Here is a 26,938-nt window from a genome sequence, read left to right as displayed (position 1 = left end):
CTATAACAGTTGATAGATCCCTTCTCAGAAGAATATTTTTAAATGCATGCGATAGAACTATTTCAAAGAAATCCAATTATATTGAAATGCAGTTATGCGAATGTTTTTTTTTAAAAAACCACAACTTGTGATACACTAATAGACCTGCTTTTTGTAATGCATTACATAATGATATCAGAAAATTTAAAGGACTTATGCAACAATCTTTCAAAGTATCTAAAACAGTAATATGATGGGAAAATATTGAAGATTTTATTGATGACTGAGTCTGAGGACTTTCTAGAGCTTCTGTGGTTTGCTGCTTAAATTTGTGGTGGAAGAAAATATTAAATTTTGATTATTATTAATAAAAACATAGGGCTGTGGTTGTAGCTCAGTAGTAAAGCACTTGCTTAACATGCGTGAGACACCGAGTTCAATCCTCAGCACCACATAAAAATAAATAAAATAGAGGTATTTTGTCCATCTGCCACTGGGAAAATTTTTTTTTTAAAAAGTAGTAATTTCTTGAGGATGTGGCTCAAGTGGTAGCATGCTCGCCTAGCATGCGTGAGGCACTGGGTATGATTCTCAGCCTCACGTAAAAAAAATTTAAAAAAATGATTGTGTCCACCTAAAACTAAAAATGAATATTTTTTTTAAAAAAAAGTTGTAATTTTTTTCTCCGTTTATGTTCACAGACTCCCTGAGGTTACAGACCTCTGCTTGAGGATATAATTTTGGTTCACTGTAATAGAACAGTGTATTATTTGTGTGACCTGTAGTAATAGGGTTGTGGAGCTCATTATAAACTTTGCAGATGGTCTAAGCCCTCTCCCTTTCCTTCTTTCCTTCCTTCCTTTCCTTCACCAGGGATTGAAGGATGGAACCCAAGGGCATTCAACACTGAGCCACATCCCCAGCCCTTTTTGAGACAGGGTCTCACTAGGTTGCTTATGACCCCTCTAAGTTGCTGAGGCTGGCTTCAAACCTGCCAACCTCTTACCTCAGCCTCCTGAGCTACTGGGATTACAGGCATGTGCCACCATGCCCAGCCCTGGTCCTTTTCTACCCAAGCGTTGTATTTCATCAACATCAGTACCTCATACACACACCAGACAAAGATGTTTCATGAACAGCTAGAGAAAAACACACACACACACACACACACACACACACACACACACACACACACGTGTCCTGAGGTGGCCAGGGTCTGCTCTGTATCTTTACCCCTTGAGTCCTAAGATTTATTCTTGGAGACCTGTTTCTGTTTATTTTTGAGAATAAATAAAAGAAGGGCAAAATTGAAAGTCCAGGTTGGAAAGCAACGGAGAACAATGGTCAAAATGAGAACCAATGCGGGACATTTCCTTTCCCCAAAGTTGATGAGGATCTCCTTGGGTTCTGGTCAGACAGAGCTCTGGGTCACCCTGGCACTTTATCCAGCCTTTCTCACCTCTTTGAGGAGACTTGAACCACAAGTTCAGTAGGGAATTTATTCCATGGTATCCTGTTTCCTAGAAGCAGAATCTATGCTGGGGAGTTTTGCCCGAGATTCACTGGTGTTGGTGAGGGACGCTGTCAGAGTGAGGGCCACAGAATAAAGCAGGGGAAAGTTGAGTAGACATGTGGCTTCAGGAAGAGTCTAGCCTCAGTCTCTTCCATGGAGGAACTCTGGAATACAGCTCATCCTACCCAGTGATGTGGGTGATGGGCTGTTACCCCACTGTATCCCCCAGCTAGAAGAGTTAGGCATGAGTTCATTTTCTGTTACTTCAAGAAATGACAAACTTTGCAACTTGAAACAACACATGCTTATTATCTCAGAGCTTCTATGGATCAGGAGTCTGGGTGTGGCTAGTCCCTTGCTCAGGGTCTCACAAGGCTGAAATCCAGGTGTTGGGCTGGGGTCTTGGCTGAAGTCGGGGGTTGTCTTCCAGGCTCCTTTGGTTATTGGTGGAATTCAGTTCCTTCCAGTTGTGGAGCACATGGTGACTGGCTTCTTTAAGGTCATCAAGAGATTGTCTACCACTTCCGGTCACCAAGGGGCCACCCACATAGGCTCACCAGAATACTTCCCATATGATTAACTCAATTCAGCTGATTCAGGACTTTAGTTACATCTACAAACTCTCTTCACCTTTGCCAAGTGATGTAGCAAAATCACAGCAGTAACATCCACCAACATCCAATTCTTCCTACACTCAAGGGGAGGGGATTATACAAGGACATGGGTCATGGGGGTCATCTTCGAATTCTCCCTGTCACAGGGCATCTCTTTGAAGGCTTACTCTAGAGATGGTACCTACCTTCCCAGGGCAGTTCTGAGAAGGTTGTAGAGTAGACATGAGATGTTGATGGCCAAAGTTCATAGCAGCTAGGAATAGGTACACCAGCTGGTCAAGGGCCTTTGTCCAGGGCACTGACGGTGGCTGCTGTATATGGGAATCTCCTGACGTCTGTGACTTTCAAAATAGAGGTCTCACCCAGCTGTACCACCTTGGTATTTATTCTAAGGAATTAAAGTCATCTCACTACAGTGACACATGTATTCCCATGTTTATAGCAGCACAAATCACAATAGCCAAATTATGGAACCAGCCAAGGTGTCCATCAGTGGATGAATGGATAAAGAAAATGTGGCATATGTATACACAATGGAGTTTTATTCAACCATAAAGGAAAATGAAATTGTCATTTACAGGAGAGTGGATGGAACTTGAGTGCATTATGTTAAATGAAATAAGCCAAACCCAGAAGGTCAAGGGTTACATGGATCATATGTGGAAGCTACAGAAGAAAAAGGAAAATAAAGGTGGGGGGCTCTCATGAAAATCAAAGGGAGATCAGTAGAATAGAGGAAAGAGACCACAGGGGGAGAGAATAGAAGAGAAAGGGAAAAATACTGGGGAATGATATTGGCCCAATCATATTGTTATATTGTGTGCATGTACAAATACATAACAGATCCCCCCATTACATACAACTATAATGCACCAATCAAATATGGGGGAAATGGACTTAGTTTATTATCTGTGTAAATCACACAACACTGAGTCCAGTATGCAGTAGGCATGCAGTAAACTATTCTCAGACCTACTGCCCTCCTCCACCCGCTGCAATAGAGGTCTGAGCAGATGTGGAATGGGCTGCCTTCAGAATCTGATCCAGCCACTTTGATCTTAGAGTGTGGTGGTGGTAGAGATGGGCAGGAGGACCAGTCATTACGTGACACGTGGCACACTCAATGCTGGGTGTGCAGGCCACAGTTTGAATAGGAGGAATCTGTCTCCTGCAGACCAGCATCTCCTGGGAGCTGTCCGGGCCTGACTGGTTAATTTTCGAGACCATTTGCAGCCATCTTTTAGCCACGCTTCCTTCCTGACAAGAGGCTGGGGTTCACAGGGCAGAGGGAGCATCCCTCTCCTCTTTGATTCACAGACCTCCCTGGCTGCAGTTTCCTCCTCAGATCCCTGCTGCCTTCTTGGTGTCCTTTAGAGTCTAGGAGCACAGAATGAAGAGAGGGGTCTCTCTCTCCCCCTACCTTCAACCGTTCATATTTTCTCTCTCTATTGCGAGTGTGTTTTGTTGCCACAGTTTTGAGTAACATTAGGTTGCTGCCTAGAAGCAGGACCTGAGAGATGGATTGAAGTTCACACAGGGGTGTGTTTGTGTGTGTGGTGGTGGGGGGTCTCAGGAGAAGAACCGGGGAAGCCAGAGGGGGGCAGGAGAAGGAGCTGAGTAAGAACTAGCTTTTGGCTGGAGATGAGCCTCCTACTAACCCCAGAAAGCTCTGGAAAACAGATGGTACCTCAGAGTTGTCCCAGTTGAGGTGTGGGGTCCTTTCTGTGCCCTATGCAGCCAGTCAGGCTTGGGAGTGGCCCTGTGGGAAGGAGTGAGGAATATCAACCCTAGATGAGATGGCTCTCACTTGACCAAGGACAGTCTCTTGCACAGGAGGTGTGGCCTGCTGATGGCTGCGAGCATGCACCTGGAGTGCATGCAGCTGGACTGCACACACCCTGTAAAGAGCCTGTCCTTGCTCTCTTCCACCTCTATCATTCCTTCAGGTTGCCTCTGGGGTTCTTTCCTTAAGGGTAACAAAAAATTCATGGTTATCTTCATTGCCATAGAATGAGAGGCCAGCTCCTTTCCCCGAGGCCCTGAGACCTGCGCCCTGCTTTCCCTCTGCGTCTCCCAACCTCGCTGCCCTCCACCTTGTGGTCTTGCCCAGCTCTCTCTCCTCAGGTAGAGGTGGTGATGATCAGGAGGATGCAGTCCCTAGTTTCCCCAGAGTGCTAGGAGCTCTCCAAGGTGCTTGATGGGTAGCTTAGCGTGTCTGATCTTCAAAGCAATTAGGCAAGGTCGATTCTGACAACCCACTTTACGTCTCAGAAAACGGGTTTGGAGAGGAAGCGAGGTGACCAAGATCCCACGGTTTGGGTCTCCTTCAGACCATGCACCATCTGATTTCAAAGTCCTCGCTTTCCCTATTATCGTGCTTCCCCCATTCCTTGGGACTGTCCATTAGGTGTCCATATTGTCTTCAGTAACTGCTGCCATGGCCCTCATTCCCATTCCCCTGTCAGCCTGCTGAACTTTCAGTTCTCCTTGCAGGGCCATCTGCTCTCCAAGACCTTGACACTCCCACATCCATTTCCCTCTGGGTCAGACGCGATTCTTCCCTCATCGGGTCCCCATACAGTTCTTGCTTGGGCCCCTTCTTATCTGCATTTCTGTTCTTCACTCTCACCTCTCCCTGCTTGCATCCTCTCTGCTTCCCTGTGCCTTGTGTGGTGCCAGGAAGAAGGCACACAGCAGCCAAGTGTTGGCAGAAGGCCACCCATGGATGTTCCTCATGGATGGTCACTGCAGTATCTGCCCCTCACGCTGCTCAGCCACTCCACACACCTGTCATTCCCAGCCCTACCTTGAGCTCTGTGTCCCGGACACTGCTGCTGCATTCCACCCGTTCAGATAGGAGCATGCTCCATATGGTCCAGGAGATGGGAGCTCAAGGCAGAGCTGAGATCCTGTTCCCACAGCCACAGTCTGCCCCACCCCCCAAAAAACAAAACAAAAAACCACAGAAGCAAACCATTTTCCAAATATCCAGTTAGATGTTGATTTATCTTCAAAGAGTCTAAAGCATCGGTGGGGTTTTTTAATTTCATAGTCCAATAGAATAATTTATGTAAATATGTTAATCAGAGAGCTTTCTTACCCTTACTGAGCACTAATGCTTGCCAAAGGGTCATACGCGTCAGACTGATGATATCCATTAATGTAATATGGTATTGCATATAAATTAATGTGGCCGTAATTAAAATCTCTAAACTCATTGAGAAACTTTCAGAAACCAGATATACTGATTTGCTTACCACTTATTTCCTGCTGTCCTAGTGGGATTTCTAGAGTTGGTTGAATTCAACTGGATTTGGAGCTCTGGCTGTCTAGCCAATGTTTATAACTAAACTCGTCTGAAGACAAAGCTTTGTCGCCTTTGCCCATCATAAATCCTTGTTGGAAAACTATTATAGTCAGCGGTGCCTTTCATAAAGTTTTGTCTAAGATTATTTCTAGAATTTTCTCCCTGGGTTTTCATTTGTCAGTTCATTTTGTAATTCATTGTAAAACCACAGTTGGTCTCAACTTATTTTCTTATGAGATGAAAAAATAGGTCCTGCTACACGCACAGCTCATCATAAGAATTCCTTTAGCAATACGGCAGTTTTGACAAATTTTCTTACGAAGTCATTTTTAAAATTACAGCAAAGATAATAATAGCCACCGCTTACTTCTCACGTACGTTATGATCGTCACTGTGCTAGGTATATTATGTAATCGTGTAAGTTTCTCAGGTTCATTTTCTATTCTCCACTTGGACCTGAATATTTCCTATTGGCTCACCCTTTTAGGTCATGATCCTCTCTTCTGCTTTCCAGTCTCCAGTTAAACTCTCTTGCCTTCTCAGAACTTGGGCCTCTGCCTTCGGCTTGATATCTTGGTCTCATGGGCTGCTGTGGAATTACCCAGTGCCTTGTGCAGAAATGTGGCATCAACCTTGGCCTCACCTCACTATGCTTGTTTTTCTCCATGACTTGTCCTCTGGAATCCAGAGCTCTAAGTGTCATCGCCACAGATTCCCAAGACTACCTGAAGCTGAGCTCAGAAGCCCAGACCCTGGACCTCTTGGCCATTCCTTCATGTTCAGCTTCATCCTGCACTGCTTGCTCCCAAATCTGGAGACTCACCAGTGGTGAAAACACCAGTTGATGTTGGGGCCACCTCTCTGTTCTGTCCTTTTCTTTGGGACCCTGAACTCTGGCCGTCTTGATGGTTCCTTGATACTTTTAAGTAGGGGTGCACATTTGCATGTTCAGCATTTCCAGTGGCCACTGGGAGGATCCATCTTTAGTAAGCCATTGTATTTCTGGAAATGCGAAATTCTCAGTTTGCTTTTAAAAGAATCTTGGAGTGTATGAGAATTTTACAATAGCCCCTGACATATAAGTGCCACCGTGTAGCACAGGACAGTGTAGTTACACAAAGACGGTTGGAAGGTCACTGGCGGTACAGTCTTGTGGGGCCACTGTTGAACATGGGGTCTGTGGAGGGACCTGATCATACTGATGAAGGAAAGGGCATCTAGTGTGTGAAGATTTCTCATTTCCAGGCGTCTGCAAGGTCATCCTAGACAGAAGTGGGGTTGGATACAGAGCAATAGGACACAGGCTGGAGGGGACAAAAGGATCACATGTTTTGGAAAAAAAAAAAAAAAAAATTGTGTGGCCTCTTTAAAAAAAACACTTAGAGGATTTTCCCCAACGCAGTTAACTGGCTGAATGCTGACTGCTTATTTGCTGACCTTCTGTGTTATTTGCAAATTTAAAGTGAGGCCGGCTCTTCCTGTTTTCATTTCACCGTCATTGCTGGTGAGCTGAGGAAGAGAAAAGACCTTTATTTCTCAGTGGGGAAAAGCAGCTGTGGAGCAGGTTGCTAAGTCCCACAGGCTGCAGGTCCAGCTTGCCTAGAGTCCTAGAGCCAGGGGTGCAACCCAGTCACCTGGGTGTTTCTCCCAAGCAGCTGCACCTGCCTTCCTTTGGCCAGGTAGCCAGCTCCCCTTTTCTCTATCCCATTGATTCAGACCCTCATTATCTTTTCCCATTGGTAGACTCCTCCCTTGCCGCCTCCTGTACCCTACCACCATCAGGTCACTTCCATGCTGCAGCTAGAAGGATCTTTCTAGAACATAGCCGCTGGCATCGTGTTAATCCCCTCCCCCATCCTCCAGAACTTGACAATGACGTTCACACAGCTTTCCGGGCTGCCTGGGATCTGGTTTGGGCCTGAGCCTCCTCTCCACTCTGGCCGGCCAGCCTGACCTTCCCACCTCTGGGAGTCATATAGAGTCCGCCAGACACCTAGTGCCCTCTGTCCACTGCTGTGCCAGCTGGGCCTCCTGCCCGCGCTCTGGCTGCCCTCCTGTCTTCCAACTTAGCCCCGGGGGAGCCTCCTCTGGGAAACCTGCCAGCTCAGTGTGAACCAGGTGTCCTTGCTTTGTGTCCCCAAAGCCCCCTCTGCCCTGCTGCCTGTGCTCTGCCCTGTCACTGCGGGCCTGTGTCCCCTGTGACCAATAATTCCCAGAAGGTCTTTCATGTCTGGCTCCCCGTGGCCCAGCACACTGCCTGGCATAAAGTAAGCACCCAATAAATCCCAAATGGAGCATATGTTAAGTTCCCTATAAAACCTTAGCCACTGCCGGTTCTGCTTCCAGTCTGGGTGTTCTCCATGGGGGCTCCTGCAGTGTTCAAATCTACTCCTGTAGATTTTTAACAGGAAGAGGTAGATTCTGACCTTCCCATTGGTCGGAGCAGGTTCACCTTCAGAAGTTTCAGTTAGTAGTAAAAGTGACATTAAGTAGTAAAATTTCGGTAACGGTGGTCTGTGCCAGAGCCCTAGGCCTAAATGGGGCCGCTACTTCTCCTCCACAGCTCAAAGAAAACAAGCCCAGTCCAGGAAGGAGAGGCTGTGCCTCTGGGGGGTGTCAGCCCGTTTCTACGTGCTTTACCCTCCTCTGTCCTCACCCACAGCTCCGTGGGGTTTGACTTCCTGTCTGCTCCATGGAATAGGAAGCTGTTTTTCCAATTTCTTAATTAAGACAGGTTCATCCTGTCATTTCCAGAGAGCAGCGTCCATGCCCCTAGATGTCAAAATACTCACCCAAAATAAGAGAGGCCCTGGGTAAAGGTTCCCTCCCCATCAGCCACGGCTTGAAGGACTGCATGTTTGAAAACTGCCCGTTTTCTAGGTATTTGTCATTCATTCACCTTCAGCCTAGAGTGTGTGACACATTCCCTTCCCTCTTTGCTCAATATGCTCTTAAGCAAATAAGTCATTTTTTAGAGTTATTCTGGAACTGAAAGTGGTTGGAATGCTTTTTTTAAAAATAGTATTTAATGGACAAGGAAGGTCTTTTTGCTTTCGGTTCTAAGAGTAACTCTGTTTCTAGCATTTAACTCGCTTTGGGATGGAGGGAATTTATTTGAACTCTCGTATCTCAGTTACCATCTCTGTAAAATGGAGACAGTAATCTACCAACTCGGGGGCTGTGAGGTTTCAGTCAAAAGTCTATGAAAGGGCTTAGCCCAATCCCTGAAATCAGCTGGGAACAGGGAAATATGAAGTGATCCCGGTCTCCCACTGCCATCTTTCCATCCTCCCTGAGAACAACAGTGTGGTACCGCTGTGCTACATCCCCAGCCCAGAGCTCGCGTACTTTGACATGAATAACTCAAATGCTAAAACTTGAGACAGGCTTAAGGAAAGAAAATTTACTTACAAACATGTTAGGATGGCATTCGTTCATTCTTCTCCATATCACCTAACATCTTCAAGGTCTGGTAAGCAGAGCCAGCAGGCAGGAAGGTACTGGAGAGTGAGTTTGTGACTCACTCCTGGAAAGGATGAGAATCTAAAATCCGCTCCTAGAATCTGGAGTTCCTGAGAATATTCTGGAAAGAGTTAATCCAAAGCTGCCTCCATCACCCTCCTAGAGAGAATCCCTATGCTATTTATGCAAATGCTTTGTTGAGCACAGATAGAATCATCTGTTAGTCACTCAGCAATCCACTCCTGAAGTCATCTGTGCCCCTTTGCCCGGTCCCCACAGCTAGGGAGCCATGGGCCTAGCCACATCTGCCTCCCCAACTCACGCTGTCCTGGTCTCTGTCCCCCCTTTTCCCCTCCTGGGCCGCTATGAGAGATTTCTAATCTACCCTCCCGCATCCCTGAGCATGTTCTTCTCAACACTGAGCCCAAGGAAGTCTGAGGAAACACGGGGTTCCATGGCCCAGTAAACTCGGGGGCCATACCCCCTTCTCAGAGGCAAGTGCAGTTAAAAATGAGTGAGGCAGAGTCGAATCCTCTTTAACTTCATTTAACTTGGTGGAAGAGGAAAGGACACAAGGCCAGAAGTCAGACTTTTATCCCTGATAACTGACTTGGGGTGGAGGTACACTGGTGTCCGAGTCCCCTGCCCTAACAGCAAATCCATAATCTCAATGCAAAAGAGCCTCGATTATCCAAGTGCCATGAATGCAGAGGGTTAGCTGTAGAGTGCCAATGCTTTCCCACCTAGGAATTTCTGGAAGATGAGTAAAGTAATGTGCTTCACATGCCCAAGAGGAGATGATTTAGCACCATGAAAGGTGTATCAAAAAGCACGCCCCCCCACCCAGCATTTGCAGAGTGGGGCAAGATGATAACTGCAGAGGCTGGGCTAACCTCATCTGAAAAACCATCAGACTTGACCTCACAAGGCTGGCTGTGAGGATCCCATGAGTGAAAGCCCTATGTGAACAGGAATCTCCGTGGCTGTCGGTGGGGACCTGTGGTTAACCTGCCTGTTTGTTTGTCGTTGCAGCGGAGGGTGCAGGACGTCATCAGCCCCATAGTGTTCGAAGCCGCCTACAGCCTCGGAGCACATGTGACTGGCGAGGAGGAGAGGGAGCTGCCGGCTTTGACTCCAGTTCTGCGCTGGAAGAAGGGACAAAAGATTGCCCAAAAGAATCAGGTCAGACCCTGAAAGCCCACAGAAATGACCCAGAATAATGGCCAGGGCACACCCCCCCACTGGGCTTCCCTTTCAAATCTGCAAAATGATACACCAGCTGTTTCGAGACTGTTGGCAGAGTTTAGATGGGTATACAGTAGGTACTCTATGAATGCTTTATTGGTGGGTGAGGGAATGCAGTAAAGAAGAAGCAAGAATTGCATCTTACTGTAATGGTGGCAGAGTTAAACATGCCTGACCCACATGCCCCTGAAGCCAGAGACCCCTACAAATGCAGATGGGGACCTGACCTGTTCCATGCTCATCAGATTCTGGGATGGGTTGCTCTGTGGAGGAGCTTTGAAGTGACATTGGAGGCAGAGCACCTGAGCTAAAGGTGAGCCTGGGAACTGACTCAGTCTGCCCTGAGCCATCAGTGAGATGCTCTGCACTGAGATCAGTGCAGGAAATATGCAAGGAATGTGTGATCTGAAATTTGCTCTAAATCTTTCATTAAAACACAAACTCACCATGGTCTGAGACCCTGGGCAGGGTCAGAAAACTGTTTTTTAAGGGGGGGGTGGTGGTAATCCAATCCTCTGGGCAGAGCAGGGGCAGAGCCTTTCAGAACCACCTGCCTTGGCAATTCTTTAGATTGCCCTGAACAGAGGGGGAAACTGCAGAACACCTGCCTTGCAGATTTGAGTGGGAAATGGAAGCTCAGGGGAGTGTGGGTTTGGAAATGTCCATCCACGTGTTGGAGTGAGTGATGTGGGGTTTGCCAAGGCATCCTCACTTCTCCCAGAGTCTCTCCCATGTTGTCTTGGGCCAGTTGTCCTAGATTCAGAGCTTGAGATGTGGACTTGGAATCCCCATGAGACTGTGCCCTTGGGGGAGGTCTGTGAAGATCAAGGGTCTGAGCAAGGACATCATCTCCAAGTCTGGCTGGGAGACCCAGGAGCATAAATGACATCTGAGAATCATCCTCCTCGGAGGCGATGATGCTGGCACCTTTTGTACTCTGTATGAGTCAGTGTTGGCTGGCCCTGGGGGTAGGGTGGAAGGAGAGGGCAGCCCTCTTTAGACTCCCAGCTGAGGACAGTTCTCTGTGGAAGGGTGTGCAGGTGACCATTGGTGCCTCCACTCATGTCCGCTGGGGAAGGGCCTGCAGTGGTCAGTGCCTGCCGCACACACACGCACCCTGGGCACTACTACCTTTTGAAACTGGTCTTAAACATCAGGATCGAGTCCCTGTTCCCTGGTGTTGAAGATTCAACACCCAAGAAACATTGAGGCAAGAGCAAAATGTTTTATTTAAAGGATAGAACAGAGAGAGTGACTCCTGGAGAGGAGGGGTCCAGAGCTGGTGCCCAAAGGACTGGGGGTGTCTTGCCCCTTTCATAGATGGGAGGCTTCCTTTCTTATGTCCCCTCCTCCCATCCTGCCTAAATGGAAACCAAAAGTGCAGGAAGAGAGCCATCCAGGGGGTGATTGGGCTTGTGTTGGAAAATGTGATCCTTTCCCTCCCCCAGAGGCTGTTGGGTAACTGGGGATTGCTATCTACCTACCTCCTTTTTTTTTTTGATAATCAGCTACTTGTCCTTTGGGCCAGTAGAGGGGAAAATGGGACCCAATCCTGATTTTCAAGACTGGTTTCACTTTCATGATGCTGCGTTTCATAAGCTTCTCTCGAAGTACAAGTGCCATGAGAGGGTGGCCTGCAGGTCCTTCTGATGCTTGGAACTGATGCTTGGACAGGCTTTAGTAGAATAAGGGGAGAAATGAAAGGACATAGGGTACCTGAGTGATGGGGCCAGAGGGGAGGGCTGGCCTTAACGTGCAGCATGAAGAAAGCAAGGAGAAGAGGAGAGAGAGAAGACCCCTGGGAATTACAGCTTCATGTTCTCCTCTGACGGTGAAATGGGGAGAAGAGGCCAGGCTGGAGACCTAGTAAATCAGAATATTATGATAACTCCAGGAAAGTGTTTCCTAGTGCTAGGATCACTCTACTTTCAAAAGCAAAATCTTGCTGGCCTGATAAACATTCCTGTAGGTGTTATAGAAATGGTTTAAGCAGGGGGTACAGGACTCATTTTAAAACTTTGTATCTCTGAACTGACCCAATGAGGTTAGCTACCTGCGCAGTTCAGCGTCTCTCAAGCCTGGGGCACAGTTTCTGCAATGAACCCAACTCTCATTCCTGTGCATTCATCAGGGTACAAAAGTGGACCTTCTCTAGTGAAGAGCATCTTAGAACCTTTACCGACATTTTGGATCAAAGCCAGAAATCCAAGGACAGATGAGTATCGCAATACTGTTCTTGGGCTGGAGTTGTAGCTCAGTGGTACTGCACTGTCCTAGCACGTGTGAGGCTCTGGGTTTGATTCTCAGCACCATGTAAAAATAAAGAAATGCATCATGTCCATCTATAACTAAAAATATATTTTTTTAAAAAAAATACTGTTCTTGGTCATTTCGGGTTCAAGATGGCTGACCAAGCACAAATGTCTCTCTGCCTCCTGAGACTCCACTGCAAGAATTATAGAGAAGTCAGTTGGAACAGGGAGAACTCTGGGGAAGAGGAATCGGCTCAGGATGATTTTCTGGAGTAAGTGGAAGGTGGAAGAGTGTCCGTGGGTGAATTTGAACCATGCACGGAGGGGTGGGGTTGCTCCATGTGGAACTGGAGAAGCTGCAGCTGCAGAGGGGACAGGAGAGAGAACAGGACTGAAAATGGGGTCAGGGGAGGAGTGTTACCTGGAGATGGGCATGTGGAGGAGTGATCCACTTCTGTACCCACTTCTGCATGCTGCAGACTGGCAGACTAGCCAGCAGCAGCCACCACCTGGCTGAGGAGTTGAACACCCTGCTCAAGACGGTGAGCATGAGCTGGTTCCAGGAGGAAAGCCTCACCCCTGGCATCTGAAGCCTCCAATGAGTTAGCTTTCCCTCTGCCCACCCACCCACCCAAGCACACCCCTGGGCTTCCCAGTCCGCCCTTTACCTTATTCTTGAATATGAATGGACAACCAAAGAAAACAGATTGCAAGAACGGTGATGCATGAGGAGAAAGATCAGTATAAATCTAAAGAAAGAGCATGGTTGACTTAGAAAAAAAAAACAGATTATTCAGGGAATAAAAGAAACCATAAAAATTTAAAAGAAATCCTAAATTCTATTCAGTGAACACAAAGATTTAAGAACATGTTTTATTCATTGGTAAATGGGTGGGATCCTATTTCTTTTTCTGTTTTGATGGTTGGCTAGTATGAACCCAGGGCCTTGTTCATGCTAGCCAGGGGCTCCACCACTGAACTACATCCCCAACCCTCTATTTCTTTTTTCTTTCTTTAAAAAAAATTTTTTTTTTTGATACCAGGGTTTGAACCCAGAGGCACTTAACTACTGAGCTGCATCCCCAGCCCTTTTTGTTTTTTATAGTGATAGAGGGCCTTGCCAAGTAGCTTAGGGCCTCGCTAAGGCTGGCTTTGAATTTGTGATCCTCCTGCCTTAGCCTCCCGAGTTGCTGGGACTATAGGCCTGTGCCAGCATGCACAGCCTCTATTTTCTTTTCAAAAGAAGAATCCGAGAACAAGGAAATAACTCCAGAGCCAAATATTCAGTGGAAGGATTAGAAGACAATGGTAAGAAATCTCAGAACAACCAAAAGGATAAACTCTAAAACTCTATGTCCAAGCAATGAGAAAACCATAAAAAGTGAAAGATAGAAACAAAAGAAAAAAGAAATTATAAGAGATAAAATGGGATAAAATTTCCTAGGCTTAAAGAGAAATAATTTTTTTTTAAAAAAAAGGGAAATTTAAGGGCCCATTGATTTATAAGTAAGGTAAACAAAATTATATACACATATAAGGAAAAATAAAAACTCCTAGAAGAATAGAGATATGATCAATATGTCATGGTTCAAGTATAAAGCAGGTTAAAATGTGGGATTTTTTTGCTTTAAATGAATTTTTAATTTTAATTATAAAGTAGAATGCATTTTGAGACGTGATACGTAAGTGGAATATAATTTCTCATTCTTCTGGTTGTGCATGATGTAGTTATGCAGGTTGTATAATCACGAGTGTACATAGGGTAATAGTGTCCGGTTCATTCTTCTATCATTCCTACCCCCATATCCCCTCCCCTCCCATCACTCCCCTCTATCTAATCCAAAGTACCTCTGTTCTTCCCTCGCTACCCCCCTTATTGTGAATTAACATCCACATATCGGAGAAAACATTAGCCTTTGGTTCTTTAGGATTGGCCTATTTCACTTAGCATGATTCGCCAGTTCCATCAAAATGTGGGATTTTGAATGAGTAGAAGAGTATAAGGAAGATACTTCTCAGCAGAACATTCTCCCATAAGTAGTGTAATCAGATCTTCCTGGACTGTACCTTTGTCTCCGCAGAGAAGGGTGTATCACCATGATCGCTGTCCTGTCTCTGCTGTGAAAACATAATCAGGTAGCCATCATAACAATCGCACTGTGGGTTATCCGTCTTCACAGTCGAGCTGAAACCGGAGCTGTGGTGATAGCATAAAATGCAAATGTCATCAGATTCAAGTGTATAGAGATAAAGGAAGACGGACAGATGTCCTCTTCATACCTTAATCTTCAAAATGGGTGAGTCGAGAGAGAGGGTGAAACTTGATGAAATGAGAAATAGCCGTCGATTCCTGCAGAGGTCACCAGGAGAGCATCATTTCTTAAAGTGTGGTCCCTGAACCAGCAGCTGCAGCCTCTCATGGGATCTTGTGTGTTGAGAAAGAAACATTTTGGGCCAACCCAGTCCCCACCCCGAAAAAAAAAAAAATACCCAGAAACTCCTGGGGTGGGTCCCACAGTCTGTGGGAGCAGGCTGACCTGGGGTTCTGACTCGGCCAACGTGGCCATCAAGAAGCTGAAGGGAGGGATCTGCCTGTCACCTCAGGAGGGAGGGGGAGAGCCCTTGTGTCCCTGAGACCAGTTCTTGTCTCTCGTGGTGGGAATTCGGTGAGAGAGCATCTTCCTCTGGTAAACCCAGGAGCTGTCCCGTCCGTGTGTTTTCTAGAAACAATCACCAAAAGAAACGCAGACGTGCCACAGTAGTTTCCCCTGAGAGAAGGGCACAGTTATGGGAGGTGTGTGGCCGGGGGCTGTTTTTTTTTTTTTTTTAACCATATAATTCCTCTTGAAATTAAAAGATAAAAAAATATTGTTGCTGGATTGGGAATATTGTCCAGGAGCCCGAGAAGTGTTCTGAGAGAGCGATTCTTGCTTGTTCTGCTTTTCCTAATTATAAAAAAAAAAAAAAAGAGGGGGGAGGGGATAGTTTAATGATATTCTTCCATGATTCCTCCATGTGTCTCCCAGATGTTGGCTCAGTTTAAGGGGCAGAGCAGTTGAGAGCTAGGCCCACTCCAGGAAGCAGAGCTGATTTTTTAATGAGAACTCAAGAGCCAGCTGCACCCCAAATAGTACTTGAATCCCTCCTCTTTGTTCCATTTCTGTTTCTACTCCCCTCCCCCAAGGCTAGGCCATCATTATCGGTCAAATAGACCAGGTCACTTCCCAGCTTAACCCCCTCCAATGGCTTTTCCTCAAGATCCTCAAGATCCACAAGACTGCTCAGTGGGGCCCCTACCTCTCCAGAATTGCCTAGTGCCATCCGTTACAGTACTCCAAACTTACCAAGCCCTGTCCTGCCTCAGGACCTTTGTACATGCCAATAGTGTTTCTCTAAAGCTCCTCATCCTGCTTTTTAAAAAAAATGTCCTTCTTTCTTTTTATTTATATATGATAGTGGAATGCATTACAATTCTTATTACACATATATAGCACAATTTTTCACTTTTCTAATGACCAATTTTTCATGTTTTAGGTTTTCAACCTAAATCTGACCTCGCAGAGCCATCTCTCATCTGTCCTGTATTCCTTGACCTCGCTGCCTATTTCATTCCTTCATGATACCAATTGCAGTTTATTCTCTCATCCACTTGCTTTTATGTGTCCTTCTCTAGAACGGAAGGCCAGTGAAAGCAGAGGTCTACTTTACCTTATTGGCCATTGATCCCTAATATCTTGCTCGGCTTATAATAGTGCTTAGTAAATATATCTCAGCTAATAAAGCCCTTCTGAAAGAACATAAGGTTAGGCCATTCTGCAAAGTGTGGACATTAGAGTTTCTTCACTGACAGATTCAACAAAGCTCTATTGTTTAAAAAAAAAAAGAAAAGAAAAGAAAAAGTACTCCATGATCCCTCTGGGAATTTACCATGGACCAGAGACGGTGATGAGGTCTTCTGTTGACTTAAACCACAGTACACGTGTGCACAAGAGTCTGCTTTTCAAAAACAAGATGAAACCAGTATGACTGGTGACATTGGTGGGGAATCCCCACTTTTGTTATCTCTAAATGAAAAAAATTTACCCTGATGTTAATTTTTAACCATGTTGAAGGAATAAGCTTTGAGTCTCCATTGTGCTAGAAATTAGTGTTAGTTCCTCCCACCTCAGGACCCTCAGGGCCTGAGTGTGCAGGAATATAGTCCCATGCCTGTGAAAACCCACTTTTTGCACAGCCTGGACATTAGGTAATACTTTCCCAATTGAGGTGCCCGGCTGGCTTAAAATGCCATTATGTACAACTCCAAGGCTGATTTTCCTTAGCAGATATAAATGTCTCTGCAGAAGAACTGGAAAACTGAGGGGTTGAGAGGGAAGACGAGAGAAGAGTAACTCCAGACATCAGAACCAGAGAGGATCCCAAGACCGCTCAGCCTGGCGGACTCCAGATTGCACAGTTGGGAGCCAGGGAGAGTTTGGATGCACCAAGAAAGGAAGGAGGAGAGGAAGGGATATTAGGTTCCTATCCGGCATCCTGGTTTCCACTAGATCACTCTACTTTTATAAGCATCTGCTTCTGGCTAATACTTTCTAGAAGGGCACTATGGTGCAAGAGGTGTGAAAACCATCTAGTTTGAAGTGTGAGAAAAACACAAGTAGACCAACTATCTTGGGGAACTAGAGAAATCTGGCTGTGTGTCTATGCCATAGGCCTCTTCTCCAAGGTTAATCCCAAGGGCAAAGGAGAGAGGGGGCTTCTACTGTCAAAGGCTGGGCTGTGTCCTGAAGTGACCTGTTAAATTTGCAAAAAAAATTTTGTGTGTGTGTTATATTGTATCTTTGCAATTTATGGAGAAAATGTTTCCTGCTCTTCTGGGAGTCTTTTTAGAAGAAAATAGTGGGTTTTCCCAAACTCTTCAAGCCTTGCTGGTTTTCTTCTGTATTGTCTGGTCTTACTGAAAACTTTGCCTGAGAGCACGGAGAGTGGATGTGTGAATGATCCAGGGAACACATCCAGTAACCGGTCTCTGGCTGGGCCAGAAACATTAGCACCTCTTTTCTCATCTTCTGGGATGTTTTAGGAGTCAAATGTGAGGCCCTTGTTCGTGGCAGTTTACTGGGCCCGTATTAAGAAGGTGTCCTTCCAGGTGGGCGGGAGAGTCTGCCTGGGTCCTCTCCAGTTTGGGAGCCTTCTTTCTCACTCCTAGTTGCCTGCTCAATTCTGGCTTAGCAGTTTCTTGAAGTAGAACTAGCGCATGTAGTTTTTCCTTCTCTCTAATGGCACCAGACCCTTTATTTGAACTTGTTCTCTTTTTAAAAAAAAAAAAAATATTTTTTTAGTTGTCAATGGATCTTTATTTTTATTTGTTTATTTATATGTGGTGCTGAGGATCGAACCCAGTGCCTCACACATGCCAGGCAAGTGCTCTTAACACTGAGCCACAACCCCAGCCCCTTGTTCACTTTTTTTTCCCTTTTGTGAATTATTAATAGCATCTTTAAAAAACATAGAACACAAAAGGATAAAAATCATGGAGGAAAAATTTTCATCTCCTGAGGCAGAAATTCCCTAGAAGGAAGTTTATGGTTGATATTAAAAGTTGGGTGTTGTAGAGGGACGTGAAATATGGTCCATAAAAGGCCATCCAATCCCAGGCAGATCTCAGAAGGGCTCTGTGCTGGGAGTTGAGAGTGGATTAGACTTCTTTCTTGGTCCATTTTCTGTTCCTATGACAAGATACCTGAGACTGGGTAAATTATAAAAAAAAAGTATTTGACTTACAGCCCTGGAGGTGGGAAATCCAGGATCATAGCGCTGGCATCTGCTCTGCATCTGCTGCCTTCTTGCATATCATAGCATGCTGGAGGCATCATATGGGAAGATAAAGCAAAGTGTGGGTCTTTTAAAAAGCCACTAATGCCATCAGGAGGTCCCCATTCTCATGACTTCATCTAATGCTAATTACCTCCCAAAGGTACCTACTGCAGACACCATTAACATATGACTTAGGGGATGAAGTTTTGGTGTTAATCAACTTTGTTACTAAAACGAGTACCCAAGATAAATCAACTTAAACAGAGAAAAGGTTTATTTTGGCTCACAATTTTGGAGTGTTGGTCCATAACCAGTTAACCCTGTTCCTATGACAAGATACCTGAGACTGGGTAAATTATAAAAAAAAAAAAAAAAAAAAGTATTTGACTTACAACCCTGGAGGTGGGAAATCCAGGATCATAGCGCTGGCATTCCTGTTACTTGGAATCCGTGGTGGCACAGGACATCATGGGGGAGAGTTCAGGAAGGGAAGACTCGTTCACTCCATGATTGGGAGTGAGAAGAAAGAAGAGACTGAGGTCCTAATATCCCCTTCAAGGGCGCACCCCCACTGACCTAACCTCCTCCTGCTAAGCCCCCACCTCCCGGCCTCCCAATAGTGTATGGGCTCGGGACCAAGCCTTTAATGGCTGGGCCTTTGAGGGACATTGGTCCAAACCGCAGTAGTTGGTAGCATCTAGCCTGAGCGGTCAGCTCTCCTGCAGTTATCACGGAGGTTGACCTGGATCATTTAAAGATGTCATTGTGGGCAATGTTCGGAGCCGGGGAATTAAGCCAGAAGATGCCAAGACGGGGGAACTCCTCACCTCCAGTGTCCACGCGGGCGTGACGCCAAATTGGTGCCGTGCTGGTGTTTAGAGGGAGACCCACAGAGTGCTTTCTGTTCCCGTGATCACGAACCCTAAGAGGACCATCTGTACAGACCTTGGGATGGAAGGCTTTTCACAGCTTTGATTTTACAAAGTTGTTGGCGTTTCGTTGACTCCCGAGGACATGGTATTCTGCATGGCTGGTTTCACATACCAGGCCAGGAGCCTTTTCCTTCCTTCCGCTGGGCGCAGGCTGAAGTAGAGCTGAAATTCCTGGGACCGCCCCCCTGCGTTCCTGCCATGTGCCACGTGAAGGGTGGTGCTGGGTTCTGGAGAAAGGAACGGAATCCGGAGGGAGGAACCTCTTACACTCGGGTCATGGCAGTTATACAAAAAGGTTTTTGAGTTCTGTGCTGGGTCACGAGGGTTGCAGGCACAAACTCCCCGTGGCTGGGCTTCTAGGAACTCGTGCAGGATTAGGGGAGCACCAGCTCAGAGGTGTCACTCCGGACATCCAGGCAGAATGCCACACTCCAGGGCAGAGGCCTTCTGTGAAGTCGCATTGCTCAGCAGGAAGTGTCTTTGCTCATTTTTCAGCTTAAAATAGCCTTCCCAGGGAGTCCCCTGGGGTGGGATTTGAACAGCACGTATCCCCCACCTAGTCTAATTCTCCTTTTCTCCAGGCTTCGCTTGGGGCTTGGTTGCCATGGCAACCCTATAAACAAGCATCCAATCCATGTCGGTAATTATGTGTGTGGTTTTTTTTTAAAAAAACATAACCAAATCCAAAAAACCGAGTTGTCCTCTGAAGGTGACAGCTGGAAGTGAGAATCCTCCTTCCTGTGGGGTCAGAAGGGAGGACTTTCTAGTAAGGATTTGAGGAGAAGAAATGCGTCCCCTAAGGCTTGAGCACCTGGATGACTTCCCGTCTGCCCTCAGCCAGGAGCAGATTCTGAGCTGCCAGACCCTGCACCAAATGTCCCCAAGGCTGCCCTGGCCTTGGTGGCATTGTGAGAAAGGCAGGCCCACTGCAGCCTTGGGCTCTGGCTCAGAGGGAAATGGACTTAGGTTGGATACTGGCCCAAAGGGAGCGGAGGAACCAGGTTTCAGTGAACTATGGACCCCCAGGCCACATTCAGGCTACCTAACTTTCTAAACAAAGTTTTGTTGGAGTATGTTCTTGACCATCCTATATGTATTATCCATGTTTTTTTTGTTGTTGTTGTTTGTTTTTTCCTACTCAGAAGAATTGTAGCCTCTGGTTTGACTTTGTGTCTGTGTGGCTGGGGATTGAGCCCAGGGACACTCTACCTGTCACCTGTAGCCCCAGCCCTTTTTAAAATTTTTGTCTTTCAGGCAGGGTCTTAACTTGTCCAGCCTGGCCTGAAACTTGTGATCCTCCCGTCTCGGTCTCCTAAGTGGCTGAGATTATAGGTGTGCACTACCGCACCCCACTTTACTATCTGATTCTCTGGGGCCAAAGCTTGCCAACCCTGTTCTAAACCAAGTAGAAAAAGGATTTGGTGAGAAACTAGAGGACTTTCCAAAAGAAAACTGTATATTCCTGAGACACCCAAGGTGAAGAGCAGGCGAGGAAGGATCCCCAATATTAAATCCAGTCTGTGAGGCTGGGGAGGCTGCGGGGTGGCCATTCCTTGGCTCTTGGAGGCCCGAGGCAGGAAGCAGCCGCTCTCCCTAGAGGTTTCAGCCTCCTGCTCCCAGGGAGGGTTGGGACATGATGGAGTCTGAGACCTTTTGGCAAGTCCTGGAAAAGCTGCTTCCAGGGATGCCAACAGATGGCTTTTGCCCACCTGCAGGTGGAGGCTGGAGGGGACAGCAGGGAGAGACGGCTTCCAAGCAGGATTGGGATTTGTCTGCTAGAGGCGGCCAAGCCTGTGTTGGCCTAGAAGACCAGGGGGGATGTGGTGAAAGCAGACAGAGGCTTTTGGAGGTCCAGCTTGCAGCTGTTGGGATTGTTCATCAGAGGAAAATCAGGAGGGTGGCCCCTAGGCTTCATGGAGAAGCTGGACTCTTTGTACTTTGCACAAAAGAAAAGTCGTTTCTACTTGTTTCTGGAAAACATGCTGTCGTGTAGCATTTTGAGAGTGCTCATATCTGCACTCCTGCCTCAGAGACAGGTTTCTCAGCTCCTTAGGAACCACTTGGCCTTTTGCCTAGAGACTAATTCAGACCCGGGCACAGGATTTGAGTTTCAGCCTTGGCGCCTCCAGTGCATGGCACAGGTCTCTTGATTCCTGGGTGTCTTGAATTCTACCCTCAAAACAACTGCATTCCCAGCCTTGCCTGGGCCAGGGCTTAGTTTGTACAGCTTACTTTTGTCTGTAGTGTTGCCCTAGTTAAGGAAAGCTTATAGGCGGGTGGAGCGTTCATTCTAGACCACTCCATGAATGGATTGTTAAATCTATGGCTGCATAACAAACCACTCAGGAATTTCTTTTCTCGTGTCTGTGCATATTTAAGGTGCACAGAGTCATGTTTTGATAAACATATTCGTAGTGAAAGGATGACAACGGTGCAGCAGAAACATATCTGTTTCCTCACTAGTTACTCCCCTCCACCCCAACCCCTGCTTGTGGGAAGAGCACTTGGAATCTACTCTCTTGGCAAATTTCCAGTATACAGTACAATGTTATTAACTAGATTGGTCATGCTGTACCTTAATCTTTAGACTTATCCAATATAACTATGTACCTTTGACCAAGATCACCCCATTCCCTCCCCTCATCCCTCACCCTTGGTCACCAACAAGATTCTGTTCTTTGTTTCTGGTTCTTTAGCTTTTTTAGAGTCTACACCTAAGTGAGAACATGCAGTACTTTTCTTTCCGTGTCTGGCTTATTTCACTTTGCATAATATCCTGATGGTCCCTTTATGTTGTCCAAAATGTTAGGATCTCCTTTTTTTGATATTCATTTTTTAGTTATAGGTGGACACAATGTCATTATTTTACTTTATGTGGTGCTGAGGATTGAACCCAGTACTTCACACATGCTAGGCAAGCGCTCTACCTCTGAGCTACAACCCCAGCTCAGGATCTCCTTTTTAAGACTGAATAATATTCCATGACAGATATGCATTCCTCCGCTTATGATGGTTAGACTTATGCTTTTTCTTCTTTATGATGGCATGAAAGTGTGCCCACATAACCATTCTGTTTTTATTTTCTCCACTTTTGGTATAGTATTCAGTAAATTACTTAAGATGTTCAACACTTCATTATATAATAGGCTTCATGTGAGATGATTTTGTCCAACTGGAGGCTAACATAAGTGTTCTGGGCATGTTTAAGGTAGGTGAGGCTGAGCTATGATATTTGGCAGGTTAGGTGTATGAAATGCATTGTTTTACTTAAGATATTTTCAACTTAAGAGTGGATTTCAGGTTTTGGCCCCCTTAGGAGAGGAGGAGCATTTGTACTTAGGAAAACTTCTTCATCCATTTACCTGTTGACAGATGGGTTGCTTCCTATGTTAGCAAGTGTGAATGGTGCTCGAATAAACCTGGGAGTGCAGATCTCCCTAAAAGGTACTGATTTCATTTCCTTTAGACTTGCCGGATCCTATGGCAGTTGTATTTTCAATGTTTTGAGGAACTTTCATATCAGTTTTCATCTTGGCTGAACCCGTTCAAGTTCTGTCCGTCACACATAAGGGCTCCCTTTTCTCCACACCCTCACCTGACTCTGGCGATCTCTTCTCTGACAATCGCCATCCTATGGCCAGGTGGTTTTGATTTGCATTTCCACAGTGTGGCTTTTCCAGCAGAAACCTTGCAGAACAGAAAGGCGTGGAATGAGATACTCAAAGTTGGAGGAAAGAAAATGCCAACCCAGAATTCTTTATCTAGAAAACCTGCCCTTCAGCAGCGAGGGGGGTGTGCAGACTTCTTTTGCCCCTAGGCCTGCTTCACCAGAGATGCTTAAAGGGGTTCAAGTTGAAATGAAAGGTCTCTAAGCAGCCATAAGAGAAATGAGATGGGAAACTTGTTGGCAAAGGCAGATACAGACAGAAACATAACATCATACCACTGCAGAAGGGTGAGACCATCACCTGAGATTCTATGGTAGCAGTTAAAAGATGAAAGGAACTATAAATGGTGCTAGTTGTGGTAAATTGAGGCATCAACAGCATATGATGTCTGGCAAGAGTAAAGGGAAACTGAGTTCCTTTGTATAGGTGAAGCTCTCAGCTTCTAATAGACTGTCAGAAGAGACCTTATTACAGAAGATACTTTATGTAAGCCCATTGGTAATTACAAATACACATAGAAGTAACCCAAAAGTTAAAAAAAAAATTCAGTCTATCAATACCAAAAGAAAAAAGAAAAAGTAACATAGAAGAAAACAGCAAGAGAGGAAAAGATGCCACAAGAACTATAAGGCATACAGGAAAAAAACTACCAAAATGACAGGAATTCCTTTCTTCTTCTTTTTTTTGGGGGGGAGGGTATTAGAGATTGAACTTAAGCATGCTTTACCACTGAGCCATATCTCCAGTCCTTTTTATTTTGAGACACAGTCTCATTGTGTTGCTAAGGCTGGCCTCAAACTTGTAATCCTCTTGCCTCAGCCTCTTGAGTTACCGGGATTATAGGCATGCACCACCATGCCCAGCTTAGAAAACCCTTCCATATTCATGCTTACTTTAAACTCCTCAATAAAAGACTACATGGTGCCTGAATAGATTAAACACACACATACACACACACGTCCAATGTGTGCTATCTACAAGAGGCTCACTCACTTTAGATTCAGGGATGTACACAGGAATGGGAGAGGAGTCCAGGCAATGATAAACCAGGGAAAGCAGGGGCAGCGTCTACTCACATCAAAGTGGACTTGCAGTTAAAAGCTTCTCCAGATACAAAGAAGGGATTAAAGGGTCAACAAGGAGATACAACGGTTATCAATATGTATGCACCCCACATCAGAATACTTGCATACCTAAAGCAAATATTGACTGATCTGAAAAGGAGAACTTGACAGCGGTACAGGAATAGATTTCAGTGCCTCACTTTCAACAACGAATAGAGCATCTAGACAGAAAATCAATAAAAGGCAGAGCAGATTTGAACAATGTTTGTAAATCAGACAACCTAATGGATACATATAAAACTTTGCTCGGACAGAATACAGGTTTTTCCAAGTGCACAAGGAACACTTTCAGGGTGGAACACGTGTTGAGTCACAGAACAAATCTTAACAAATTTCCTAAGCACAAGGGAATGAGCAAGAAATTGGTTAACAGTGCAAAAAAAAAAAGGGGGGGAAATTGTGAGTTGGTAATTTGGTAGGACTTGGTTAGAAGACCTCATCTTTGCTCCACCAGGTACCTGTTGGGACCCCTGAGGGTCCCACTTCCTTGATGGCTCCCTCGGCCTTCGAGCTGAGGGGATTGCCTATTCTCTCCATATGAGCCTCTCCGGGGCCAGCTGGGCTATCCTCTGTGCAGAGTGGCCGAGCTCCAAGAAAAAAGCCCAAAGTGAAAGAGGTGAAAGCTCGATTGCTTTTTATGGCTGAGCCTTGGAAGTCACATAACTGTTATTGCCACCGTCACCACAGATCCTCCCCACGGCAGGGAAGGAAGCATGAGATTCTGCCTCTCCGTGATGGGGTTGTCAAAGCCACACTGGGAAGTATCGTGTTTGGACGTGGAAAGCACAGTCACCTGTAGAGACATAGAGTCACATCTGTTCTTCATCTCCATTGTCCTTTCTCGTCACTGTCACCCACCCAGGAGGCCCCAGTGGTGTTCACTTACATGTAATGAGGAAATTGCAAGGCCAGTCCAGGGCACAGCTGGCACGAGAGCCAGAATGACAGAGATCAGGAGGGCAGGGCCTGGAACTCCTGTCACAGGAGGGGTTTAGGTGACATCTTCCTCTTAAGTTCTCACCTGCTTCCTCCCCCACCCATCATGCCCCTCCATCCCACCTCCAAAGCCCAGGGGTCAGACGGTGACCAACCTCTGTGATGGGAGGCACGTGTATGGAAGAGACTGACCCAGGGGTACATCTGGGTTTTGGGGGGCCCAAAGTCTCTACAGTTGACAGGGAGGGAAGAGCTTGAAGGAAAAAAAGAATGTAGAATTGTGAATACAAAGTTAGGTTCAAGGCATGCAGGGGCCCTGTCGGGGGACCTTCAAGTGTAAGATGGATCCGGTTGGTGGTGAGGCCACCCTTGATGCTTCTGTGTTTTAGGCTCTCAAAGCATTTCTTGCTTGGGATGTTGCAGCTCCTAAGCCCTCTTCCGCCTGCTTTGAGATGGCAAAGAAAGCACAAGAGTCTTACTCTGAAGTCTCCTGGAGATCTGGCTCTTTCCTTGCCCCTGTTAGTGTCCAAAAGAACACAGGAATTTCCTCATGTTGCCCAAGAATTCCATGATTTTTCCTCCTATAATCAAGGAAGGGAACGTTGGCTGGGACACTGTATTCTTTTGGAAACGTGGCACAGGAATATGAATTTCCATAGGCAAAATTACCCTGTCTGGTGGAGTCTAGACTATCCATTGGCCAGCAAGTTTGTTGGAGTCCACACTGGCACTCTGAGAAGCCACCTACGCTTCTGCTATGGGCTATTACCCCAAACTCTGCTATCGGGGAGGGGAAAAAATAAAGCCCTCACAGCCATGAGGAGTGAGACAATGAAGTTTAACGGTAAATAAATCAAAATAACAAACAAGGGCATCAGGTTCTTGTCTCCAAATCCCATTGAGATGATCAAAGCCATCTTAACAATAGTGAAGCGTCTCCATCGTCCGAAGCATAGATGGGGATCAGATGGAGGGACATACTAACAAGCTCTCCATGTGCTGCAGAGAGAAGAAAACTCTATCCCTTACAACAAAGTGCTGTTCCCAATTCCCTGGCCACCCTCCATGAAGCTTCCTTACACATTTGGGCAAGCTCTCTGCAAATAATGTTGGTTTTTAACCACAGAACCTCAGGCCCCAGCACTGGGTGGGGCTTTGACTGTGGAGGCCTAGTCTCGGTTAGAGAAAAGCCACTATTCCCTGCTAACCACTAGCTGCTTCCCCGAGAAACGGGAAAGCATCTCTTCTGTCCCATTATGCTGCCCTCCGTCCAATGGCCTGATTGCCTTTGACATTTCCCTTTGGCCCTAACCATTTAATATGGTCCCATTGCTTAGGCCGAGCCTATCTCCGATGCAGATTTTTTTTTTCTCTTCCCCAAGAGAACAAATGGGGAAAATGACCTGACTGTAATCTAAGAATTATTGACTTCAAGGAATGATTATTCATGCATGTCCAAGAGCATCTAAAAGGTTTTTGTCAGAAAAGTATAGACGAAAGGACACCAGTCATGCATGCTTCCTGAAGAAGTGCTTCAGGAGACTGAGAAGCGAATCAAGTAAGGAATGTACTCATGAATCAAGACCACTGTTGATTTAGGCTTCTGTGGAACCTGGAGAAGCTTCCCTCACCCTCCCAGGGAGCCAGCTTCTTGGAGTGGGAGGAGAGTCCTTGGAGGGCCTGAAGGAAGAATTTCTACTGCTTTGCAAGAGGCAGTAGGCCATCACTTACTGCTTTGCCCTTAAACCCTATTCCAACCTTTCTATCATTTCTTTCACAGACTGTTTTTGAAAGGAATTGCCGATCTGAGGACTGTGCTGCCGACCTGCAGCTCCAGGGTAAACTGCTGCTCTCCAGGTATGTCAATGTTCCTTTTATGACATTGTCCTGAGAAGTTGAGTTTTTCTTAATTCCAGACCCCAAGCCTGAATGTTCAGATTTCCCCACCACAAAGGTAAATGGTGTTGGTGGGTTATGGTCCTATATTGTGTGTGTGTGTGTGTGTGTGTGTGTGTGTGTGTGTGTGTGTGTATGTTTTTGTTAAGTATAATTTTAACAATAGCTATGATTTGGGGAAGAGAGTTTGGATTTT

The 26,938-nt window shown here is 46.0% G+C and overlaps 1 protein-coding gene and 2 long non-coding RNA genes across 4 annotated transcripts in view; 1 reads left to right on the top strand and 2 right to left on the bottom strand.

Moving 5' to 3' along the window:
• Positions 1-26,938, top strand: part of Itga9 (integrin subunit alpha 9) — a 321,363-nt gene that overhangs the window by 144,647 nt on the left and 149,778 nt on the right. The window contains exons 16-17 of the mRNA XM_005317430.4: positions 9,908-10,057; positions 26,627-26,703. Coding sequence (XP_005317487.2) covers positions 9,908-10,057; positions 26,627-26,703 — 227 coding nt within the window. The remainder of the gene's footprint in view (positions 1-9,907; positions 10,058-26,626; positions 26,704-26,938) is intronic.
• Positions 8,797-13,784, bottom strand: LOC144375044 (uncharacterized). The gene is made up of 2 exons (XR_013434351.1): positions 12,794-13,784; positions 8,797-10,020 (listed from the first exon to the last, which is right to left on the bottom strand). It is a non-coding gene; the product is annotated as an uncharacterized LOC144375044 (long non-coding RNA).
• LOC144375043 (uncharacterized) lies at positions 13,928-19,629 on the bottom strand. 2 transcript variants are annotated; one of them, XR_013434350.1, is made up of 4 exons: positions 18,579-19,629; positions 18,154-18,232; positions 14,910-15,317; positions 13,928-14,797 (listed from the first exon to the last, which is right to left on the bottom strand). It is a non-coding gene; the product is annotated as an uncharacterized LOC144375043 (long non-coding RNA). The 2 variants fall into 2 exon arrangements; XR_013434349.1 differs by having other exon boundaries at positions 13,928-14,569; positions 14,653-15,317; positions 18,579-19,626.

The sequence above is a fragment of the Ictidomys tridecemlineatus genome, chromosome 2, assembly GCF_052094955.1.
Source record: "Ictidomys tridecemlineatus isolate mIctTri1 chromosome 2, mIctTri1.hap1, whole genome shotgun sequence".
NCBI lineage: Eukaryota > Metazoa > Chordata > Mammalia > Rodentia > Sciuridae > Ictidomys > Ictidomys tridecemlineatus.
Note: the sequence above shows the minus strand (reverse complement) of the source record. Positions and strands in the feature narration are given on the sequence as shown.